Below are 22,314 nucleotides of genomic sequence, written 5' to 3'. Positions count from 1 at the left end.
CATTAATCAGGCACATATTAAGTGTCTCATGTGCCAGCCACTCTGCTAGGCTGTGGGAGAAGCAAACACCACCTCCCCCCAAAAAAGTAAATACAGTTCTTGCCTTCAAGAAGCTTATTGTTTCAGCCTTGGCTTATCAGGATGATCGCAAGATCAAGAAAAGCAGCAGCAAAAATGCTTCTTCCAAGTGTCCAAAGTTACTTATTCCCACTTCCAGTCAGCTGGCTTCTGATTTGCAAATGATCTAAGAGAATGATATTCTGCATACACTTGGGATTCTCATAGTCTCTTTCTGCAGTTGATATATTAGGGAAAATCCCAGAGTGGTTGTCAAGAGACACAAATTCTAGTCTTGGGTCTCCCCACTAATTGATTTCATCACCTTGAGTGAGTCAGTTCTCTCTGGGCCTCAGTTTCCCCATCTGTAAAATGAGGGAGAGTTTGGATGAAATTTTCTTTAAGGTTCTTTCCAGGTCTAAACTGTTAGCACTGTCTGAGCCAGGGCTGTTTATATCTTTTTTTTTCCCCAAGATGCTTATCCTAAAAGCAGACTGTTGCTTGGGTTGAATTATTGTGCCAAGTTCTTCAGAATCCTTATCTCAGCCTGTTAGGGTTGTTTCACCTGGAGGAAATCTTTTTCCCTACACATGTCTCCCTTTCTTCTTCTAACTTTCTCTTCTGTTGCTTTCTAGGCATTACCTGAGGGGCAGACGGCATCTTGGGATACAGCCAAGGAAGATGAAAACCGCAATAAGAATCGATATGGGAACATCATCTCCTGTAGGTGCAAAGGTGGATGCTTCTCTCTGGGTTTAGGAGCACATTTTCTCTGGTGGCTTGTACCTTTCTACCTGATGTGGTTTACTTTACTACAGTGGCCAAAAAAAAATGGGCTTAGGAGTCAGAGGACCTAAGTTCAAATCCTGCTTCTGATATGACATGTGTGACTTTAGGCAAGTCACTTAGCTTCAGTTTCTTCATCTGTCAAAAAATGGGTTAGATTAGAGCTCTTTAGCTCTTTCCAGATCTATATCTGTGATCTTATGATGGTAAAGGGTCTTGCTTGGGGTTATGTTACCTGAGGACCAGTTGAAGGAATCCTAATTCTGGAAACATATCCCTACTGTTTTTTTTTTCACCCAGAATAAGTTCATCTTTTTTTGTCTACAGTTATTTTATTTTATTTTTGATAATATTTTGTTTTCCCCAGTTACATGTAAAGATAATTTTTAATATTCATTTAAAAATTTTTTTGAGTTCCAAATCTTCTCTCTTCCCTCCTTCACCTTCCCCCTCTCTGAGATGGTAAGCAATTTGATATGGATTATACATGTTCAATCGTGCGAAACATATTATCATATTAGTCATGTTGTGAAAGAAGACACAGGCCCCAAAGGAAAAAAAAAACTCGAAAAAAATATAGAAAGTGAAAAATAGTATACTTTGATCTGCATTCAGATTCTGTCGGTTCTTTCTCTGGTGGAAGATAACATCTCTCATCAAGAGTCCCTTGGCATTGTCTCAGATCATTGTATTTCTGAGAATAGCTCAGTCATTCACAGTTGATCATCTTACAATATTGTTGTTACTATGTACAATGTTCTCCTGGTTCTGTTCACTTCACTTTGCATCAGTTCATGTAAGTCTTTCCAGGTTTTTCTAAAATCTTCCTATTCATCATTTCTTATAGCACAGTAATATTCCATTATAATAATATACCACAACTCGGAACAATTTCATCTTGTTAGTTGTCAGATGTCCACTGAGTCTAGAATCTCTACTTGCTCTCAGCAAGCAAAACTGCTTGTTTTGATCTTTGCTTCATCCCCCTTTTTGCCATCAGAATCATGATGATTATGATATACACACCCACTGTGATTCATTTTTCTGGGGATGTTCCATACTTAGTGTCTTTGATGTGCAAACTTAGGACTTGCCCAAGTCCCTGTGGGTCACTTGGACCCTGTGTGTAGCTCAAGAGAAGAGGGATACAGAGGAGAATGATGTATTGGTCTCTTATTTTGGAATCTTACCCTCATGTACTGACACCACAGAAGCTTTCCCAGCCTGTTTTGTGGAAGATAATCATCCTAACCCTATAGCCAGGGATGGAAATGACCTACCTGGAATCAGTGGCATTCATAGAGAATATCCTCTAAAAGTCCTCCCTTTTCCAGAAGGAGAGGGAAGGTAATTGTAAAAAACAAAACAAAACAAAAACAAAACTCTTGAACACAGAGAAAAGTCACCAGCGTGGAATAGAATGTCCACAGGAGATCCTCAGGGAATGTGTTGATTTCTTAGTGACTGAAACAAGGGAAAGAAAAGAAAGAAAACTGGAGAGATTGAGGTGTGGGACAAAGGGCATTAGAGTAGGAGGCATGAAACCTGGGTTCCAGTCCCGGGTTGTACCCTACCCAGATGGTGATTTGGGGCAAACCATTTCTTTCTTGGCCTTAGTTTGCTCATATATAAAATTAGAAATATATGAAAGTAAATGTAAATAATATATATATATATATATATAAATTAATGTAAAATTAGATTGTACAGATGATCTTTAAGGACCCTGCCAGCATTCACGTTAATAGCTAACATTTATATAGCATTTCGCAGTTTGCAAAGCGCTTTGCATGTATTGCCTCATTTGATCCTCCTGAATCATTGTGAGAGGCAGGTGCCATTACCTTCATTTTACATTTGAGGAAGCTGAGAATGAAAGAAGTTCAGTGATCTGCCTAAGGTCATACAACTAGAAAGGGATTGAGGATAGGGCAGCTAGGTGGTGCAGTAGACAGAGTGAGGCCTAGAGTCAGGAAGACCTGAGTTCAAATGCAGTCTCAGACACTTACTAGCTGTGTGACCCTAGACAAGTCACTTAACCCTGTTTGCCTCAGTTTCTTCATCTGTAAAATGAGCTGGAGAAAGAAATGGCAAATCACTCCACTATTTTTATCAAGAAAACTCCAAATGGGAGCACAAAGAGTCAGACACCACTGAAACAACTGAACAACAAAACAAAACCAGGTATCCTGCTTCTATGTCCGCAGCACTATTCATTGTATCATAGGGCCTCCCAGGGTCCTATAGTTCTAAAATAGTCAGGAAGCAGTAGACGTGGCCTATTCACACAGCAAACAAATGGTATTAAGTCCTAAGTCCATCCCCCCCGCCCCAGAGAACATTATGAAGTATTTTGAGCATATAGAGTCATAATCCATATACTTCGATGTGAAGCAGTGGTACCTCAAAGTCTTCCTGAGACAGTTTGACCCCAGTCTGTCTTTCCAACTTTATTTCAGTCTGCCTCTTTCTCTTTGGCCAGACTGGACTGGTCACCATTCCTTTCAGACGTGTCCTGAATTTTTCCACCTCCATGACCCTTATGTTTTTCTCTGTACTTGGAAAGCTTCCATACCCTTCAATCCTCATTTCTGTCTCTTGAAATCCTATCCTCCCTTCAAGGCTGAGCTCACACACCGCCTCTTTCTTGATGTCTCTGATCCTCCTGGGCAGGTCTGCTATCACTCTCCTCTGAACTCCCGTTGTATTTTATATCTTTCTAATGCATTTATTGCATTCTGCTTTTTATCACAGTCATTTATGTATATGTTTCATCCCCTTGATTAAATTGAAATCTTCACTGGGGGCAGGAGCTATGCTTCATTTATCTTTGCTTCCTCCTCAAGGAGTCACATAGAGTCTTACTTACAGCAGGCCATGATAAATGTTCATTGAATTGTTAAATAACAGAGGAGATAAATTCAGATTTATTAGACAGGCTTCGACATAACTGAAACCATGGATTTATGTTCTGGTTCAATGGCCTGTGGTGTGATCAATCCAAGATTTCTGACCAGCTCACTTATTGAGCATGCACTGTGCCATACGTTTGACTCAATGATGTACTAGAACAAAGAAAATCCTAAATGCCAAATTAATTTCAGCGCAGTCCAGTTTATTTAATGCCTAGACAATGCCTTAGAAAGAACTTGGAATACGGAATGGAGTAGAAGCATCTTGCGAAGGAGAAAAGAATTGGAAAGTTTCTCACACACCCACATACATATGTACACATTTATATGTACATGTATGTGCATATTCCTTGTTCTAATTCAGAGATAGAATACACAGATATTCAGAGTCTCAGAAGGTGGCCATTCCTGTCACTGATGCACATCATGTAGGTAGCATGATTACTTATGAGTACCATAATTCAGTGCATCTGTGACTTCCTCAGTGTGGGTATTCACACCAGTGATGCAGATTGCCACCTATCAACTATGATCTGCATGATGAGCTTACTGCAGAGGGGCCCATCCATTGAGCTGGGGACCTTCCTTGCATCATGTTTCACTTTGGTCTTTATATACCAAGCATTTACCAGGGATGGAGAACCTGCAGCCTGGACGCTACAAGTGGCCTTGTAGGTCATTGGCTGTGGCCTTTTGACTGAGTCCAAGTTTTACAGAACAAATCCCGTTATTATTAAGGGGATTTGTTCTGTGAAGTTTGGATTCAGTCACAGGGCTGCACTTGAGGACCTAGAGAGCTATACGTGGCCTTGAGGCCACAGGTTTCCCACCCTTGATTCCGGTCCATTACCCATACATGGTAGGCATTTAGTCAATGCTTGTGGACTGATTGACTGGAACCTCAAGAAAAGAAGTGGAGCATGTGACTTCTAGAATAGATGAAAACAGGAAACCTAGACCATTATCCCCTCCTCCATTAATTCATGAGGCATTAACCTAGAACCAAAAATTATGTTTTTAGTAAACATCCTACTCAGCCTCTTACCCTTTTTGTGCAGAGGCATTATTAAGAGGTAGGGCAGGAAGTTAGGTTACACATAATGCCAGAAGCGCTGTCATCATTGGATTTATGGTTCCCTTTGAGTTCCTTTTTTGATACTAGGGGCTTCATGGGCCTGATGAGGATCATGTCAAGGTCGTGCAGCGTCAACCCTGAATATAGGAGTTTCTAGGGCAATCCACGCAGCAACATACTCTGTGCTTTGACACAGCTGGCTAGTTCGAGGAAGCAGTGGTGGCCAAGAGGGTCCTTTCCATTTGGTTCATACAAGCCACTGTGGAAGGCACTAGTTCCATGTAATAAGATTAAGAATTTGCGTATTTAGGGCAGAGTCTGCTGGTAGCTCCTTTTCCCCAAGCTTTCGTTGTTCTTTGATCAAAATGGCCAGCCCATAAGTTCTCTCTCTCTGTCATTGGCTCAGTTCATACATAATTTACTTAACACTTTGAATGCATTACTACCGGCTCCTGGAGTTTTTCTTTGAAAAAACATACCGTACTATTACTGAATGAAGAACCTTGTGGAATGATGAAGTGTCAAACTACAAAAGTTGGGGTGGGGGGGGGGCATCATCATGTCATGTACAATGTGCTGGATTTAGAATCCGAAAGACCTGGGTTTAAATCCCACCACTAATACTTATAATGTGTGTAACTATGAGCAAATCACTTCACTTTGCTGAGCCTCAGTTTCCTCACCTGTAAAATGAGAACAGTAATATCCATAGTACACACACACACACACATACACACACACACACACCTCTACCATGATTGTTGTGAGACTTCAATGAGCTAGCACATTTAAAGCACCCTCTTGTTATTGTTGCTCAGTTGTGTCTGAGTCATCGTGACCCCATCTGGATTTTCTTGGCAAAGATACTGGAGTGGTTTGCCATTTCCTTCTCCAGTTCATTTTACAGATAAGGAAACTGAGACAAACCTGCTTAAATGACTTGCTCAGGGTCACACAGCTAGTCAGTGACTGAGGCTGAATTTTAAGTCAGGAAAATGAGATTTCCTGCACCACCTAGCTGCCCTTTTAAATCACCATATAATGCCAAGTATTAGTAAGATATCCCAACCAAGGATCAAAGACTTGGAACTTTAATGGATTATCTAATCCACCTCTCATTTCACATATGAGAAACTAAGGTCCACCATTGATTAATTGACTTGCCCAAGGCTACAAAGAGAGTAAGTTACAGAGCCTAGGTTTTAACTTATGTCCTCTTACTCCAAATCTAACATTCCACCAAACAAGATCTTTTCACTTCATAGGTGAGGATACGGAGGTTCAGAGATGTGGAGAACTTTATGCACACAGTAAATTAGGGGTAAATTTGGGACCAAACCCCAGATGTACTGATTTCTAATCCAGGGCATTTTCCACCAAATTAGCCTGTCTCCTTTGGATAAAGATTAAAGATCATTCTCCTTTAACAAAACCCCCACAAGGCTCACTCATCATTAGTAGATGCTTGCCTTCCAAACCACTTGCTCAGCACGACCATTTTGTTCAAGCTAAACCATTTCATCTGTGACTGCCACACTCCAAGAGAGTCTGGCTATCACTTCCTGTGCAGTGAAGTTGATAACATGTTATGTGTGGCAGTCTCACAGAGTCTTGAAGATACTTCTGCTCCCTGTCCTTCACTTTGTCCTGCTTTGATGTCTTGGCACAGTCCATTCTTCTCAGGCCATTGACTTTTCAAAGACAGAAAAATAATGGTCCATTGTATGAAGCCCATTGTGCTAAACAGGGTAGAGTGAACAGATCCCTAGAGAGCATGGAGAGGTAGCTAGCTGGTACAATGAATAGAGTTCTAAGCATGGAGTCAGGAAGACCTGAGTTCAAATTTGGCCTTAGATAATTCCCAGCAGTATGACCCTGGGCAAGTCACTTAACATCTATCTCAGTTTCCTCAACTGTAAAATGGGTTGAATAATAGCACCTGCCTTTCAAGGTTGTTGTGAGGAACAAATTATAATATTTGCAAAGCTCTTAGCAAAATGCCTGGCTCATAATAGCTGCTTAAGAAGTACTTATTTTATTGCATTATAATTTGGAGAGCTTGGTTTGAATATCACCTCTGCCTCTTACTAGCTTTGTAACTTTGATTCTGCAAACATTTATTAAGTACCTACCATGTGCTAGGTAGGTACCATACTAAGGTCCTGGAGATATATAGACAAAAATTAAATAGCTTATACTCTATTGAGCAATATAACAGGTACACAGATAATTAAAAATAGACAATTTTAAGAGACCCTTGATAAGAATCACTTCCTGTCTTCACCTTAATTTTCTCATCTATAAAATGAGAGAGTTAAGTAGGAGATCTCTACTGTTCCTTTCAACTCTATTTCATTTCACTTATATGATACTTTTGTATGATTATCCCCATTTTATGTGAGGAGACTGAAACATGGTCGAGTAAATTTGCCTGTGGTCATTTAAGGCCAGAACATCCAAGTGATTCTTGCTTCTGGAACTTAGGACAACCATATTGCCACTTGGTTTTGCAAAGTTTAGGTTTGAGCTGTGATGCTTAGTTGTAAAATGCCATCAATCTTTTAGGAGAAAAATTGGATTCGTTTCCCTAGTTGTGTAGTCCTAAGTCAATTAGTGAACCATTTCACAGTATTCGACTTTCAACTACAGTTGATGGGGCTTTATGGCAAGCTATATATAATATGAGCTGATCTATAACTTCAGCCTTCATCAGGATGATTTTCAACCCAGCATATTGTGCTAAGTCTGCAGTATGCACCTTAATCCAATATATATCTTCTTGTGTGTCTGATTTTTGAGGCAAGAATCAAAATTCAGGAGATGTTGAATTAGCAGCTCCATAATTATAGAGGAGCCTAAACTGGCCCATCGATGTATTGAGAAGTAGCAAAAACCTATCAGGTGTGCAGCCTGAGCTACAGGGTGAGAGTCAAAAAGGAGGTACGTGCAAGACACAACTACATGGGTAAAGATGTTCATATTGAATGTCAGCAAATGCTGAATTAAAGATCCATAGAATCTGAAAGTTGGAAGAGACCATAAAAGGAATCTCTGGCAATCTATATTTTAAACAGTGGGTAGATTAGTGCAGCAAACGCTGGGCATTGAAGGGGCTGATAGTCTAAAGGTCGGTGAACTGGATAATCTAGCAAATGTTATTGATAAGTAAAAGAAGGAGAAAGTGGTAAATGGGTAACTGCACGGATATCTCACCTCTGCCTGTTCCCTTCACTTATCTGTCCTATGTACCTCAGGGAAGGGGAAGAACAGAATTATTTTGGGAGGGGAGCTCCAGGAATGAGCTGGGGAAGTGAGACAGGACTGGGGAGATTGAAAAGAAAAGAAGGAAACTGAGGTTTGCAGAGTTCTAAGGTAGTCCTTATCTCTTAGTTCAGACACTGGTTGTCAATGGCACCATACACAAAATTGCTAAGTGTATGGGGGGTAGGAGCAGGAGGGAGGAAGGCTGTGTCACTTTCCTGTCTTTTCTGATTCCTCTCATGGCTGGCTTCTTTTGAGCACTCTGGGAAGGGACTAAGCAAAGTTTCTGTGTTGAGTGGGTACTTTGAAAGAGACAGAGTTAAATCACTTGCAGCTAAGCTGCATTGCACCACTATTAAGCTCATGAAGATATGGCATGTAGTGGAGGGAATGGACCATGTCACAAGTAGTTATAGATTGCTGCTAACATGGACCCTTTTCAGTTTTATTTGTCTTTGGAAGCTGACACAAACACAAGTTTGAGTTTCTAAACCTTTGTGAGGTTAGGAAAGGGCATGCCTATACTGCTAGGATACCTGGGATACTTTCCTGATAGGAGTATGCCAATCTCTATTTCCCCCAGAACTTTAGCCTATAAAAATGTAACCAAAGGAATCTGGTGTGGGTCCATTTTTCCCCTCCCCCAGGCATCACATGTATTGCAGATATGCTTACCCTCATTGGCTAGGGGTGAGTCGTTTAGCATTTAGGTCAGGTGGAGCCTAACCTAAGGTTATGTCTTTGATATGACATATGTCTGAGACTTCTTCTCATTGAACATCTGAAGGGGTTTCTTGATATGGTTTATTGTCCTCATGCTGCCTTCTCTATGTCCAGAGTTCCCCACTCTATCAAAACTTGCATCATATGCCAAAAAATTCTTGTTTCTCCCTTCCTCAGTCATATTACCCATTCCAGTGCTGCTGTCCCATTTCTTTATTGATCTTATCATCTAATCGAAATAATCCATGCTGAGATATGAATGAGGGGGACATTTGTATTTTCAGAGAGGAAAATGCTAACTCTTAAAAGCTCCTAATAGCTAAAATATGGAGCATGGGAGAGGTGTTTCTTGAGCACAATCATAACTCAGGTGCTTTGTTTTAGGTACCAGTGTGGGTGCTGTTTCTTCCTCTGGGAAAAAGGTATCACTTCATCTCTACTGCAGTCCAGAGATGACCATCACAACATATTCTGAACCTCTGCCTGCCTGTAGCCCCACAGGGGTTGGGAGTAAAAGCAGCTCCAGGATAGAGCAAAGGATCAGGGTATCTGGGGAGAGGGAGGAGGATGAGAAGGAAAAGGTAGACTAGCCCCTCTCCTGCTGGTATTTCATGCACAACTACTGTCTTTCCTGGGATTTATCTTTCTTTCCTCTACCTTTGAAAGCCATTTCCTTCTTATATCTCCTCACTTTCTCAATCCCTATCCAGTTCATCCCTAAGCCTTTCCCAGTCCCTATCCTCTTCTTTTCTCTTTCCACTGTGCCCTCTAAAGCTCATCTCTATTTTAATGAATTTCCCTTCATCTTAGGTCCCTTGCTGTCACATTTCTTCCATGTCCTGGTGCTCATCGAAACTTTAGTTTTTCCTGAAGTCCTCATATCTCTCAGTACGTTTTCCAATCCTGGTTGCTCCTTCTCTCACATACCATAAGCCTCATTTCCTGCTTCTACTGTTATACCTACCCTCTGCCTCCATCATCCAGTAACCACCTTTACTCATTTAAAATTCGCTTCATCCTGGTCATATATTTATTGCCGTTATCTATGAACCTGCTGGTATTCCTTCTTCCTCCCCCAAAATTTCAATACCTCATTCACCATCTTCTCCACACTGAACTTTGCCATGACCAACCTCCTTAATTTACCTCAAGAATAGCTGGGAATGATCATGCCTTAGACATCTACTGTTTCTCCTTCCAACCCCACCTTTATCACTGCTCAACTGCATTTGTCCCAGGTTCCATATTTCCTAACTATGGCTGTTTTTTAAAATAGGGTTTTCCCATGCTGTGAATCACCTTTCACCATTCTTTTTATTTCAGACAGGCCCTCTATTCTAGCCTCTCAGAAAAGAGAGTGTATGGCCTCACCATTACCATCCCACACACTCTCTACTCTCCCCTTCTTCACCTTTATAAGCAAAACCCTTGGAGTTCAGGAAAAAACAAAAAGTCACTGATTTGGAGAGAAACTAGGGGTTGGCCCAGCAAGATTTGGCACTACCTTTTATATTCTGCATCAAGACAGGGAAGAAGAGAGAGTAGCCTCTAGTTTAGAAAAAAAATTAATGCAAGAGACAAAGAAAAGCTATAGAAAAGTATTGGAATGGAAATTAAACAGGATAAAGGGGGAGGTGAGTGTTGAACAGAGCAATGGAAAGTGTTCACAACCTTGTATTTTTCTGCCCCAAAGCTGAAGCCTGCCTGGGTGTGATAAATACAAATACATTAGGAGTCAGAAAGAACCAATGTGATTAAAATCCCCAGGCAACAGAGAAAGCGAGTGAGAATAAGAAGCCAGGGACACAACACAGGTCCAGGTGAGGACAGAAAAGATTAAGGAAGGAAGAAAAGAGTAAGTGGAAAGAAAAAAACAGGAGAAAAAGCAACTTTTTTTTCTTTGAGAAATGCAAAGATAGAAAAACTTTAGCTAAATAACTAATTTCTTTTGGATCTATATTTAGCTCTTAGAAAAGGAAATGATGGGCCTTCTAGAAGAAGGAAAGGAAAGCAACTTTCAAAAAAAGAGAATAAAAAGAGTCACCAGTGAATTCCTTGCCTTGGTGTTTATAACACAGCCTGGGGCAGATACTCTCAACAAACAGGAAATTCAAGAAAAAGAAAAGTGTAGAAATCATGACGGGAGTCATGTAGGTGATAAAGTAATTGGTGTGTCTGAAAACCTCAGGACAGAGGGAATTTATCATTTCTCCTTTTGGACGAGGACTCCCCACTCCCCAGCCTTTGAGAGGAGAGAGTTTTGCCCTGCCTCCTTCCTGTGCTCCCCTCCAGAGCCCAGAGCACCCTTGTATTGAGGGTAGAGTAGTAATTCCTGTCAGTGTGATCAGAGAAACAGAATGCGAGGGAGACAAAAGGAACCACACACCCCATGATGGCGTAGGAACTGCCAACTTAAGTAGCAAGTGTGCTGGTGTGGGAAGCATACAACTCAACAGTCTGTGTTATAAGGGCTTTAATTGCTGCCTCCAGGAAAGAATTGAAAGTAGTTTATGTAAGAGGTTTTCTGGCCCTGGTGACTGGCCAAATGGTACTAGAAGATCCAGAAGACAGTGCAGGAGGGATGGATTTCATAGATGACTTTGGGCCAAAGCCAAAGATTCAGGGTGGCTTCCACATTCATGATGGCATCAGGTTCATGTTCCATCATCGCCTTTCCTTTTGTGAGTTCATGTGACTCTCATGGGTCTCTTTTCATGGTATTCAATGCCAAGAAGTAAATGTTGTTTGCATATTATCTGGGAGAGAGGAGATTTCTAGGGAGAGGGCCACTCTATTATGAGAGCTCTTTGGAAAGACAATCTGGATTGGTTAGAGAAGTGTTCCTGAAACCCAAATGTACTGCAGACCAGTAAAATATTCAAATTCTCTACCGTAGATGACTCCACTTCCCATAGACTCAATATGGTGGGTCTCCGCAGTGGGGTCAGAGAACTGAGGGGAGAAAAGGGAGCTAGGATAAGAAGAGCAGAACATGGAGAGAAGGAACAGAAGTAAAAGGGAGAAAGTGTTTATGCTTATATGATTTAAGAAGTAAGAAATTCATAGTTGTGTGAGCCAATAAAAATCTGATGTGACAAGATCTGGCCCTAGGCTCTGCTAGATAACATGTGCCCTACACTATCTCTGGAGAGTGTCTTCTCACAAACATCCCTCCATCCAGTGGCTTCTGAAGCTCCAGGGCAGCTTTTAGTGGTGATTTAGAGAATCTGCTACCAGGAGACTCTTAACTCCCACAGCCAAGGAGTGGATAAGACTTCATTGGCCCTAAGAGAAGATGAATTGTCCCTGTTCTGTCTGGGGTAAACTTAAGGAGTAGCTTCTTAGTCAAAGGAGTGGGAGCTCAGTTTTTGTGAGCTGGAAAATCAGGCAAAGCATTTGCAAGGTTTACAAAAATGCTGCTCTAGTCAGTGCTTCATGGTGAAAAGATAAACTAAAAAATTCTCTGTCTCTTTCTCTGTGTGCATCTGTGTCTCTGCTGTCTCTGTCTCTCTGTTTCTGTCTCTGTGTGTGTGTGTGTGTGAGTGTGTGTGTATGTATGTGTGTGTGTGTCTCTCCCCTCCTCGCCGCCAAGGAAAACTCATGCTTAAAACATTTCCATCATTGATTTGTTTATTCAACAAGCATTGATTAAGTACTTGCTGTGTACTAGACACTATGTAATGTGTTGGACATACAATAATAAAACAGTCCCTGCCCTCAAGGAGCTAATATTCTATTTGGTTGTGCAATATGTACACTGATAGGTAGCTACAAAGTATACACAAAAAATATCGAGGGAAGGTACTACCGATTGGAAGGGTGAGGAGAAGCCTCTGGGGGAAAAGGAAGCTGAGGCTTGAAAGAAGCTAGGGATTATAAAATGTGGCAGTGAAGAAGTGAATTCTAGGAATTAGGTCAACCAGTTTAATTGGTATGTAGTGTATGAGGGCAAGTCATGTGTAATCTGCGTGGTTAGTTATGCTGGAATCAGATAATGGAGGGTTTTGAAGGCTAGACAGAACATTTTGTTTTAAATCGTACAGTAAAGAGCTTCTGGACATTCTTGATCAGAAAAGTGACATGGTCAGACTTGTGCTTTAGGGATATGATTTTGGAAGTTTTGTGGAAAATGGGTTAGAGAGGAATAAGTCTGGAAACAAGAAGACCGCTTTTGACAATATTCTATTGCAATAGTCCAAGTGAGAAGTAGTGAGAGCCTACATTATGGTAGTGGCCATCAGAGTGAAGAGGAAAAAGAGATGCAAAAGTTTTGGTGGAGGCAGAGTAGATAAGATTTGTTGATTGATTAGATATGAAGGGTGAGACAACAGGAAGAACAAAGATTGATACCTGCCTCGGTTGTGACCCTCGCTGACCAAGAGGATGATGCTGCCTTCGACAGAAATTGGGAAGTAAGTTTGAAATTGGGGTAGATTTGAAAAAATAGAGAATGAGTTCTATTTTGGATATGCTGAGTTTGAAATGCCTATTGTATGTCATACCCATATGGTATTTCCAATTGGAAATATCCAAGGAACAGCTAATGATATAGGACTAGAGCTCAAGAGAAAGACTAGAGACATATATAGGTCTTAGAGTCATCTGTGAGGAGATGATATTTGAACCTAGGGGAGGGGATGCGGTTACCAAGCCAGGGGGTATAGAAAGAGAGGAGGAGAGGGGCCTGCACAGGTTCTGAACACTACAGGATTCAGGAAGTAGCCAAAGTCAATCTCTAAAGCCATTGCCCCTGGAGGAATGCCCACTATTTATGTCAAGTCCAATCCATGATTCTGGGGTCACATTGTATTTTAAGTTGTGGACTAAGGGTAGATGATGGGTCATTCTCCAGAAGACTTTATCTCCAAAGGTAGATTTCCTGGTAGGAGACAATTGGGTCATGGTACCCAGGATCTTAAGGAAAAACAAAGTGAGACAAGGTCTTGAGTCTCTAGTGAACCCTGGCCCATCCCCTTGGGGAGAAGCCATTCTAAAAGAAACCAGTGTTAATGGCAATGACTGATAATCCCTTCCTATGGGATATAAAGATATAGGACATGACAATAATGATTCTCAAATGTGCCTACATATCAAAAGCATCTGAAAGGACTTATAATATGGAGACACTTATAACACACTCTCTGGGGTATCCTTTGGAGCATGAAGAGGAGGAGGAGGAGGAGAATGACAATGAGAAGGAAGAGGAGGAGGACAAGGATGAGGAAAATTGATAGTGATGACAGTGGTGGTGATGATTATAATCACATTGATAGTATTATATGGACCTTTACCTTCCACTAGGTATCCAAGCAATCTCCACAGAATTGCCTGCCTTCTTTCAATTCACTCTTGCATGATGAGAGCATTAACATTTCTAATACTTCTAGGAAATGATTTTTCGGCTACACAATTCATTGTAATGAACCGAATCTCTTTTTTCTGAGAAATAATATCTTTTATCTCCCTTATTGCCCAATGGACAGAAAGAAGGAACTGATCAAATATCTAGTCCAAATGCTATTCCCTCCAAAGTTCCCTTCTCATATGTGTTTCCCTCTTTAGGGATGTTTGGAGAGGCTGATTTATTATGTAAACTTTTATTTGCAGCAAAGTTAGTGGTTGAGTAGGAAATGAAAGTGCTTTATGGAAAGAGGAAATCACAATGATTTACAGTTTAGAAAACGCTTTCATCACACGACCATGGAAATACAAATGTTCTTATTGTATCGGCTCTGGTCCTCAGAAGTCACCTATTCCACCCGTGTGTTGGAATAGACATCCCTTCTACCATATGCCAAACAGATGCTCATCTAACTTCTGTTTGAAAATTCCCAATGACCAGGGAATTCATTACTCCTGAGGCAAGCCATTCCACTTTTGGACAGTAAATGTTATGAAATGATTCCTTTGCCCACCTCTTGACAGAGAGGTGATGGATGCAGGGTGCAGAATGAGACATAGGTTTTCAGAGATGAACAATGTGAGAATTTGTTTTGCCTGACTATACAAATTAGTCACAAGGGGTTTTTTGTACTCTTTTCTTTTCAATATGGGTGGGAGAGAAAATAAACTTTTGATAAGTGAAAAAAAAATTTTAAAAAAAAGGCATTCCTTACATAAAGACTTCACCTGATGTTCTACAATTCAACTCAATTCAACTACACAACCTTTTGTTAAGTGCCTTTCCTGCTTAAGGCCCTGGGAATACAAAGATAACCACGGACTCATTTCTCTGACTTCAAAGAGCTTACATTCTATTGGGGGAGAGGGTAGGGCAGACAACTCGTACACAAATAACTACAGTAGAAGGTTTACAGTATTGATGGGGACAAAAGTGAAATACAGACAGAAAATAATCTTGAGAAATGTGAGACGGTAAAGAGCATAAATTTTATCTGAGGGAATCAGTCATAGAAGACTCCATGGAGGAAGCAGTACAAACTGATCTAGGGATAGGAAGGAATAGCAATACCTTCTAATTGCTTCCCCTGAATCCAACCTATATTTCCTCTTCACAGAGCTGTCGAGTTGATATTGCTAAAGCATAGGTTGGATCATTCCCTGGCTCAAAAAGCTCCAATGAGTCTTTATTTCCTCTAGCGTAAAATACAAACTCCTCTTTTATCTTTCCCTGTTGATTACACCCCATTCCTCCTTATAGATTCCATATTCCAGTCAAACTGACATACTTACATATACAACATTCTGACTTTCACCCCCATGCCTTTTCATAGACTGTTCTACGTGCCTAGAATATCCTTTCCCTCCTCTCTTCCATCTCTTAGAACCTCAAGATCCCTTCAGATCTCAGCTCAATTACCATCTCTTGCAAGAGACCTTTCTCAGTTCCCCCAGTAATTAGTAAAATGTCTTTGGATTTATTTCATAAATTTTTTTAATGGACAGTTAGGTGGCACAGTCCATAGAGTTTCAGACCTAGAGTCAGGAAGACTCATCTTCCTAAATTCAAATCTGGCTTCAGAAACTTCCTTGCTATGTCGCCCTGTTTGTCTCAGTTTCTTTATCTGCAAAATGTGCTGGAGAAAGAAATGGCAAACCACTCCAGTATCTTTGCCAAGAAAACCCCAAATGGGGGTTACAGAGAGTCAGATATGACTAAAATGACTGAACAGCAGCAACAAAATTCTTTACAATTACTTATCTCTGTTTATTTTGTACTTCCTCAGTAGAATGTAAGCTCCTTGAGGAAAGGGATTGTGTTTTGCTTTAATTTGTATCTTTAGCACCTAGTTGCAGTACCCATCACATAAAAGATGCTTGACAATTTTTTTAATTGGATTGACTTAAACTATTGAAGAAAAAGGATTTCTGGTCAGGCAGAGATAAGAAAATTCTAAGCATGGCATATATACTCTATGAATACATAAAGTTGGGAGATAATATGTTGAGCTCAAGGATGAGTTAGTAGTCTACGGTGTCTGAAATTGTGTATGAAGGGGAATAATCAAAAGGTAAACCAGAATCAATTGCCAGCAGGAGGAATTTCTATTTTATTCTTTGGACAATAGGGAGTCAGTGAAAGTTTTTGAGCAATGAAGTGGCATGGTTAGGCCTCTACTGAAGAAGATTATTTTGACAACTTTGTGAAAGTTGACTGCACAAGAGAGAGACCAGAGGCAGGAAGACCAATAAGAAGTGATTGTTATAGCCGAGGTGAAAAGTGACAAAAATCTCAACCAAGTTGGTAACAATATGAGTGGAGACAAGGAGACAGGTCTGAAAAATGCTGTACAGGCAACATCAACAGGATCCAATATGCAGCTTTCTACCCAATTTACAAATGAGACATTCACCATTTTATACATCAGGAAATTGAGGCTCAGAACAGTCACACAGCTAGTCAGTGTCTGAGCTGGGACTAATGGTACTAACTCCAAGTCCAATGTTCTTTTTACTTGTACAGTCTGAGCACTTGTTCCATCCTCTCCAAAAAACTGGCCACTCTATGCTTGTCTGTAAATTGATGATCTATTCTAAGCCCTTACCTCTGGCATGGGTTTGATGACAGTGAAAGATAGTTCCCATTTCTCCATCCCTTAGTTTTCAAAGTGTTTTCCTCAATGCAACTCATGGACTTGGGCATCTCCCATCCTGATTCCTCCTCCCTCCTGTTCTAGCTGGATTCTGCCAGCAATATCCTCCTACATCCCATGTGTCTGTATCTAATCCTTATTCCTCAGATCATGTAAATCTTGCTAGTGGCTGCCTGGAACAGACAGAGCTTACTTTTTCTCATACTTTTTCCTCCTCTTCTGGCAACTTCAACTCCTATGGGCTATGTTGTAAAAGAGCTTAGTAATCTGAATTTCTCTGGGCTAGGAGTGACAGCTGTAGACTTAGAGAAACTGGGAGGGACCTTGGAGAATGAACCTCAGTGAATCCAACTCCCCTCATTTTCTCTTTCAGGGAGTCACATTTATAAATAATTTCATTTACAAAGAATATAGATTCAATGGCTACTGGAATTGTTGACAGTGGAAAGCAGTGGAATTAAGAGTCAGAAGCCCTGGGTTTGATTCCTGGCTCTGACACTTCCTAGCTGTAAAACCCTGGGAAAGTTGCTTAATCTCCTCGAGTCTCAATTTCCCCAATTCGTTTGTAAAATGAGTCTAACACGTGTACTACTTCTTCAACAGGACTGTTGTGAGAAAAGAGGTTTGTAAACCTTAAAAGCATAGTAGAATCTACCATGGTTATTAGAGAATAGATTTGTCATAGGAAGGAGCCTGTTCACCAGGAGCTCTGCCACTTATACCCAAGCGTGCCACCTACATTGAGATAATCTTCTCAAACACATTCCCCTTTTACTCTTCCAGGTATGACTTGCAACTCTTCCTCTCCCAAGAGATGTGGTTTGTTAATAACCCTTCAGGCCTTCCCTTCCCCTGCAGTTGCATAGTTGCTTTTGTAGGATCATAAACTGGAGTGAACATTTGATATAACCCAATCCAACTCAGCTATTTCATAGAAGGGAAATTGAGGTCAGTCTTCAAGTTGAAATGCCTTGCCCAAGGTCACAGAGCCCATAGACGGCAATGGCAGAATTCCAACCCATTGATATGCTGGCAATAAACCAGACCTTTCCTGGGCTTTGCCATCATGATTCCACTAAGAGAAGTTCTTATTCATCTATTCACTCAGCAGGCATTTATTAAGTGCCTACTGCGTGCAACTCACAATGATGTGCAATTCTCTCGATGCAATGTTCAAGTTTATGCATTCTGTTTTCCTATTGCCTAAATGTTAGGGAGCTTTTTGCTTGCACATGATCCTCTCTAACTTCCCTTCTTGTCTTGAATATCAAATGAGGGACACCAAATTAGTTTCTTTTCAAGCTTGCAGAATGTAGATAGCGTGTAATGAGCATTCTGGCACTCTTTGTAAATTGCCTGGTATAAACTCTTCCATGTTGTCGACTTCCCTATCTTTCTCCATGTGTATGTGTGTAAACATAATTTTTCATCCACCTAATTATATAAAGTTAGAAAAATAAGGGACAGAAACAATATGAGCATCTCCCATAAGTAATAAATAAACTATGAAGATAATGCTATCCTTCCCTTTATAAAATCCTAGAGTGGGGATTTCAAATTGGATTCTGTCCTTTAATGAAAGCTCCCAATCTCTCTTTGGGTCTGCTATTAGAGGAATTTGCACTTGATGTGTTATAAGGTCGGCAGGGGGATTCTGAGGTTCTTATTCTCATCCAATAGCTGATAATCCAGGTGTCACGGCTTCTCACCACCAATCTGTTTCCTCCCATCTAACCTATGTTAGAAGTGTGTGAACTTGGGTTTAGGTCTTTTTCTGAACCTCCTAACATACTTGGCCTGTGTCCCTATCCCAACTATTCAAATTGCTCTGGCTGGCACCATCCCCAGATGATACAGATTTGAAGGAACTCTGGGAATCTCAGTTTGCCATATCTAACTATGTTCCTTAAAGCAGTGGTTCTAAAAGGGCGCACCATGAATTGGATGTAACTTACCCTTGGCAATTATGTGCACATGTCCACATTTCTTTATTCTCCCTCAATATGTCCCAGCAAAGACTACTACTGTGCTATGAGTAAAATGAGTTTGGAATATTTTTTTAACTAAGAACCATCTCATTGGGGCAAACCCTCTTGTAGCATCCCCTGGTCTTATTCACTCTCAGTTGCTCTAACTGAATAACTTTTGCTAGGAGGGATGGGGAAACAAATACACCCCACTTTGCATGAAATACCAAGGTGGTGATGTGCATTTGACCTACTCTTCAAATCAATCAGATAATCAGGCTAAGAACAGAGTCCCAACATTATCATAGTATGAAAACATAAATATGGAAAAGATGTTTGATTTATTCATAATAGGGAACTCCTTGAACCCACACCAGCGATTATGACTTATCTTTAATTTAGTAGATAAGCCCTAAGGAATTCCTTGAAGCACAGAGAGGTTCAGGGATTTGCCCCAAGTCACAGAGCTAGCAAGTGTCAAGGTTAGAATCTGAATCCAAGTCTTCCTGATATAAATAATACAGCTTTATATAGACTTAGACTAGGGCTACCCAGAATTTTGTGGAGCTAAATAAATTGTACAGGGCCATAGTCAGTATGTGTCAGAGGCAGAATTCAAACACAGATCTTACTGATTCTAAAACCAGCTTTCTGGCCTCTATATTATGCTACTTCTCATTATCGTATTACAAAAAGTAATTAATACAGGATTTTACCATAGATGAGTATTGTAGATTACCAGGACTATTGGGACCACACTTTGAGAAGCACTGCTTTAAAATAAAGCTAATGTTGCAGTAGGGAGTAACTTCATATAGAATGAATTTGGGCACTAACCAGCCCTCCCCAACCTCTCCTTTGGGTTTTTGGCTGTAACTACAGTCCATTATAATCTAAGGGATTATCCAACTTCTTTTTACTGGATGGGATATTTTTCCCCAATTAAGTATTATTTGAAAGAAGTGGACTTGCAATTATTTTTATGCCAAGATTTTTGTTGAAATGATCACTTTTGATATGAAGTCTTTGGTCACTGGCAGACTTATTTTTATTATGACTTTGTACCTGGTTGTTTTGGTACTGATAACAACAATAACTCATGATGTATTTTTTTAAATTCTCCAAGATCCATTCAGGAAAAATAAAAGAATTACATAAATTACAAAAAATAATTTCATTTTGAAAAAATGAACATGAAAGAGGCAGTATAGAATCGTACTAGACTTGAAACCAGGAAGACTTGGATTCAAATCCTGACACTTACCATATGTGTGATCATGGGAAAGTCACTTAACTTCTCTGAGCCTCAGTTTTCTTATCTGTAAAATGGGCAAAGGGAAGACTGATTGAATGGCATTTAGGGTCCCTTCCAGTTCTAAATCTCTGATCCTATGAAAATGAAGCCCATGTATAGCCTAACATATGAGAGCAGTTCAATCAAACTTTCTTTGGCCTCACCTTTCATAGGGCCTTCTATAAAGACACCAAAACTGACTGGCCTGGGAAGTCGTGGCTAGTGAATTTCAACAGCTGGGCCCAAGCCCACAAGAGACTAGCCACAATCTAGCAAAGATTCCCCCCCACCCCAGTTCCTTAGATGCAATGTGTGATTTTCCTTCCTCTCTCACTCTAACTCCAGAAGGTCCATTCTTCTAAAACTCCCCTCACCTTTCTCCCTCTCTTTTCAGATGACCACTCAAGAGTCAGACTGCTGATGCTGGATGGAGACCCTCACTCAGACTACATTAATGCCAACTATATTGATGTAAGTGTCCTTTATCATGGAGATACTATGGTGAGAAAGATATTGAGTAGCGTGAGAGCCATTAAACTTCTGGCCATAATGAGGTCATTGCTCAGGAACAGCACACTTCTTCTTGCCCAAAGCATGTAATTCCTTTCTGTCCTCCACCTCCCTTACCTCACCCCCAACTCTACTATTGCCGGTAGACCTAGGGTGATTGAGTTTGAGACCATAGGTTCTCACTCTCATACTCTGGACCCATAGTCATACTCTTATATTTGTTAGAAATCTCCAAAGTCTAAGTAACCCAAGGTGTCCTCATTCTCTGACTAAGCATTGCACATACAGAAGAGAAAGAGTCCTTTCTTGAAGTCTTAGTTTCTTCATCTGAATAACGGGGATAATAATCCCTACTGAGGGTTTTGTGACATTAAGATGAATCAGCTAGTATTGAACAGGACTCCACAGGTAATGGGACAAAGTAGACATGCTTTTGCTCAGGTAGAAGAACGAAGGCTCCGTGAGGATTTCTGGTTTGGGTCAACTGAGGTTAGAACATTCAGCCAGTCAGCTAGGATTCACTAACAGCCCCTAGGTGAAGGTTTTCTTGTTCAATTGTTTCAGTTGTGTTCAACTCTTCATGAATTTTGGGATTTTCTTGGCAAAGAGACTGGAATGGTTTGCCATTTCCTTCTCCAGCTCATTTTACAGATAAGGAAACTGACACAAACAGGGTTAAGTCACTTGCCCAGGGTCACACAAGCTGGTAAGTGTCTGAGACTGAATTTGAACTTAGGTCCTCCTGACTACAGGCCCAGACCTCTATCTACTATACCACCTAGCTGTTCTCCCAGGTGAAGTGGCAAAGTACAAAGGCCTTTCTTGGGTTATTAGAGGAAAGGCCCCATGGGGAATTCTGGCTTGGGTCAACCTACCTTAATTTGGGAGTAGCTCATCATTCTTTCTTTCCCCTATCTCTGCTAGGCCTGGGAGTCATTCCATTTATTAGTCTAATGATTAATCATAAATATTGTTATTGATAATAACAATGATTAATAATAATGGTATCTTGAATTTTATAATAGGTATAACACCAAAAACACTTTTTTAAATACCTCCCATGTGCAGAGAACTGGACTAAGTGCTGGGGATGATACAAAATTTAATTAAGACATGATCCTGTCCTCCTGGAGTTCATAGTCTAGTAAGGAGATAAGACATAAACCGAGATGAGTTACAGATTACATGCACAACAGTACATGATACGTGCGCTGGAGAGGTATAAACAAAGTGGTGTGTGATATCTGAATGGGAATGTCATTATAACCAGGAGATGTTAGAGAGGGCTTTCTGGAGGAGATGGGCTTTGAAAGATAGATCAGTGGTAAAGAGGAAACCAGAAAACATTCTAGGTATAAGGAATAACAATAACAAAGATAACTTCAGGGAGGAGGAGGTGGAGAGATTAATCTATTCTGGATAGACTTGAGATTGTGGGGAAGGGGACATTGAAATAGAACTGGAAAGGCAGAGTAGAGATAGGTTGTGGAAGGCTTTGAATATCCAGAAAAGGAGTTTATATGTTATCCTACAAGTAAGAAGGGACCCTTGAAGATTTTTTTTAGCAAAGGAATGTCATTATCAGATATGTGTTTAAAAAACAATTAGTCTTGGGGACAACTAGGTGGTGCAGTGGATAGAACACAAGGCCTGGAGTCAGGAGGACCTGAGTTCA

At 40.5% G+C, this 22,314-nt stretch overlaps 1 protein-coding gene across 1 annotated transcript in view; it reads left to right on the top strand.

The window, feature by feature from the left end:
• PTPRT (protein tyrosine phosphatase, receptor type T) overlaps positions 1-22,314 on the top strand; it is an 885,105-nt gene that overhangs the window by 802,686 nt on the left and 60,105 nt on the right. Inside the window, exons 16-17 of the mRNA XM_027867127.1 lie at positions 693-792; positions 20,524-20,600. Coding sequence (XP_027722928.1) covers positions 693-792; positions 20,524-20,600 — 177 coding nt within the window. The remainder of the gene's footprint in view (positions 1-692; positions 793-20,523; positions 20,601-22,314) is intronic.

Source organism: Vombatus ursinus, unplaced genomic scaffold (genome assembly GCF_900497805.2).
Source record: "Vombatus ursinus unplaced genomic scaffold, bare-nosed wombat genome assembly UNPS02014785.1, whole genome shotgun sequence".
Classification (NCBI taxonomy): domain Eukaryota; kingdom Metazoa; phylum Chordata; class Mammalia; order Diprotodontia; family Vombatidae; genus Vombatus; species Vombatus ursinus.
Note: the sequence above shows the minus strand (reverse complement) of the source record. Positions and strands in the feature narration are given on the sequence as shown.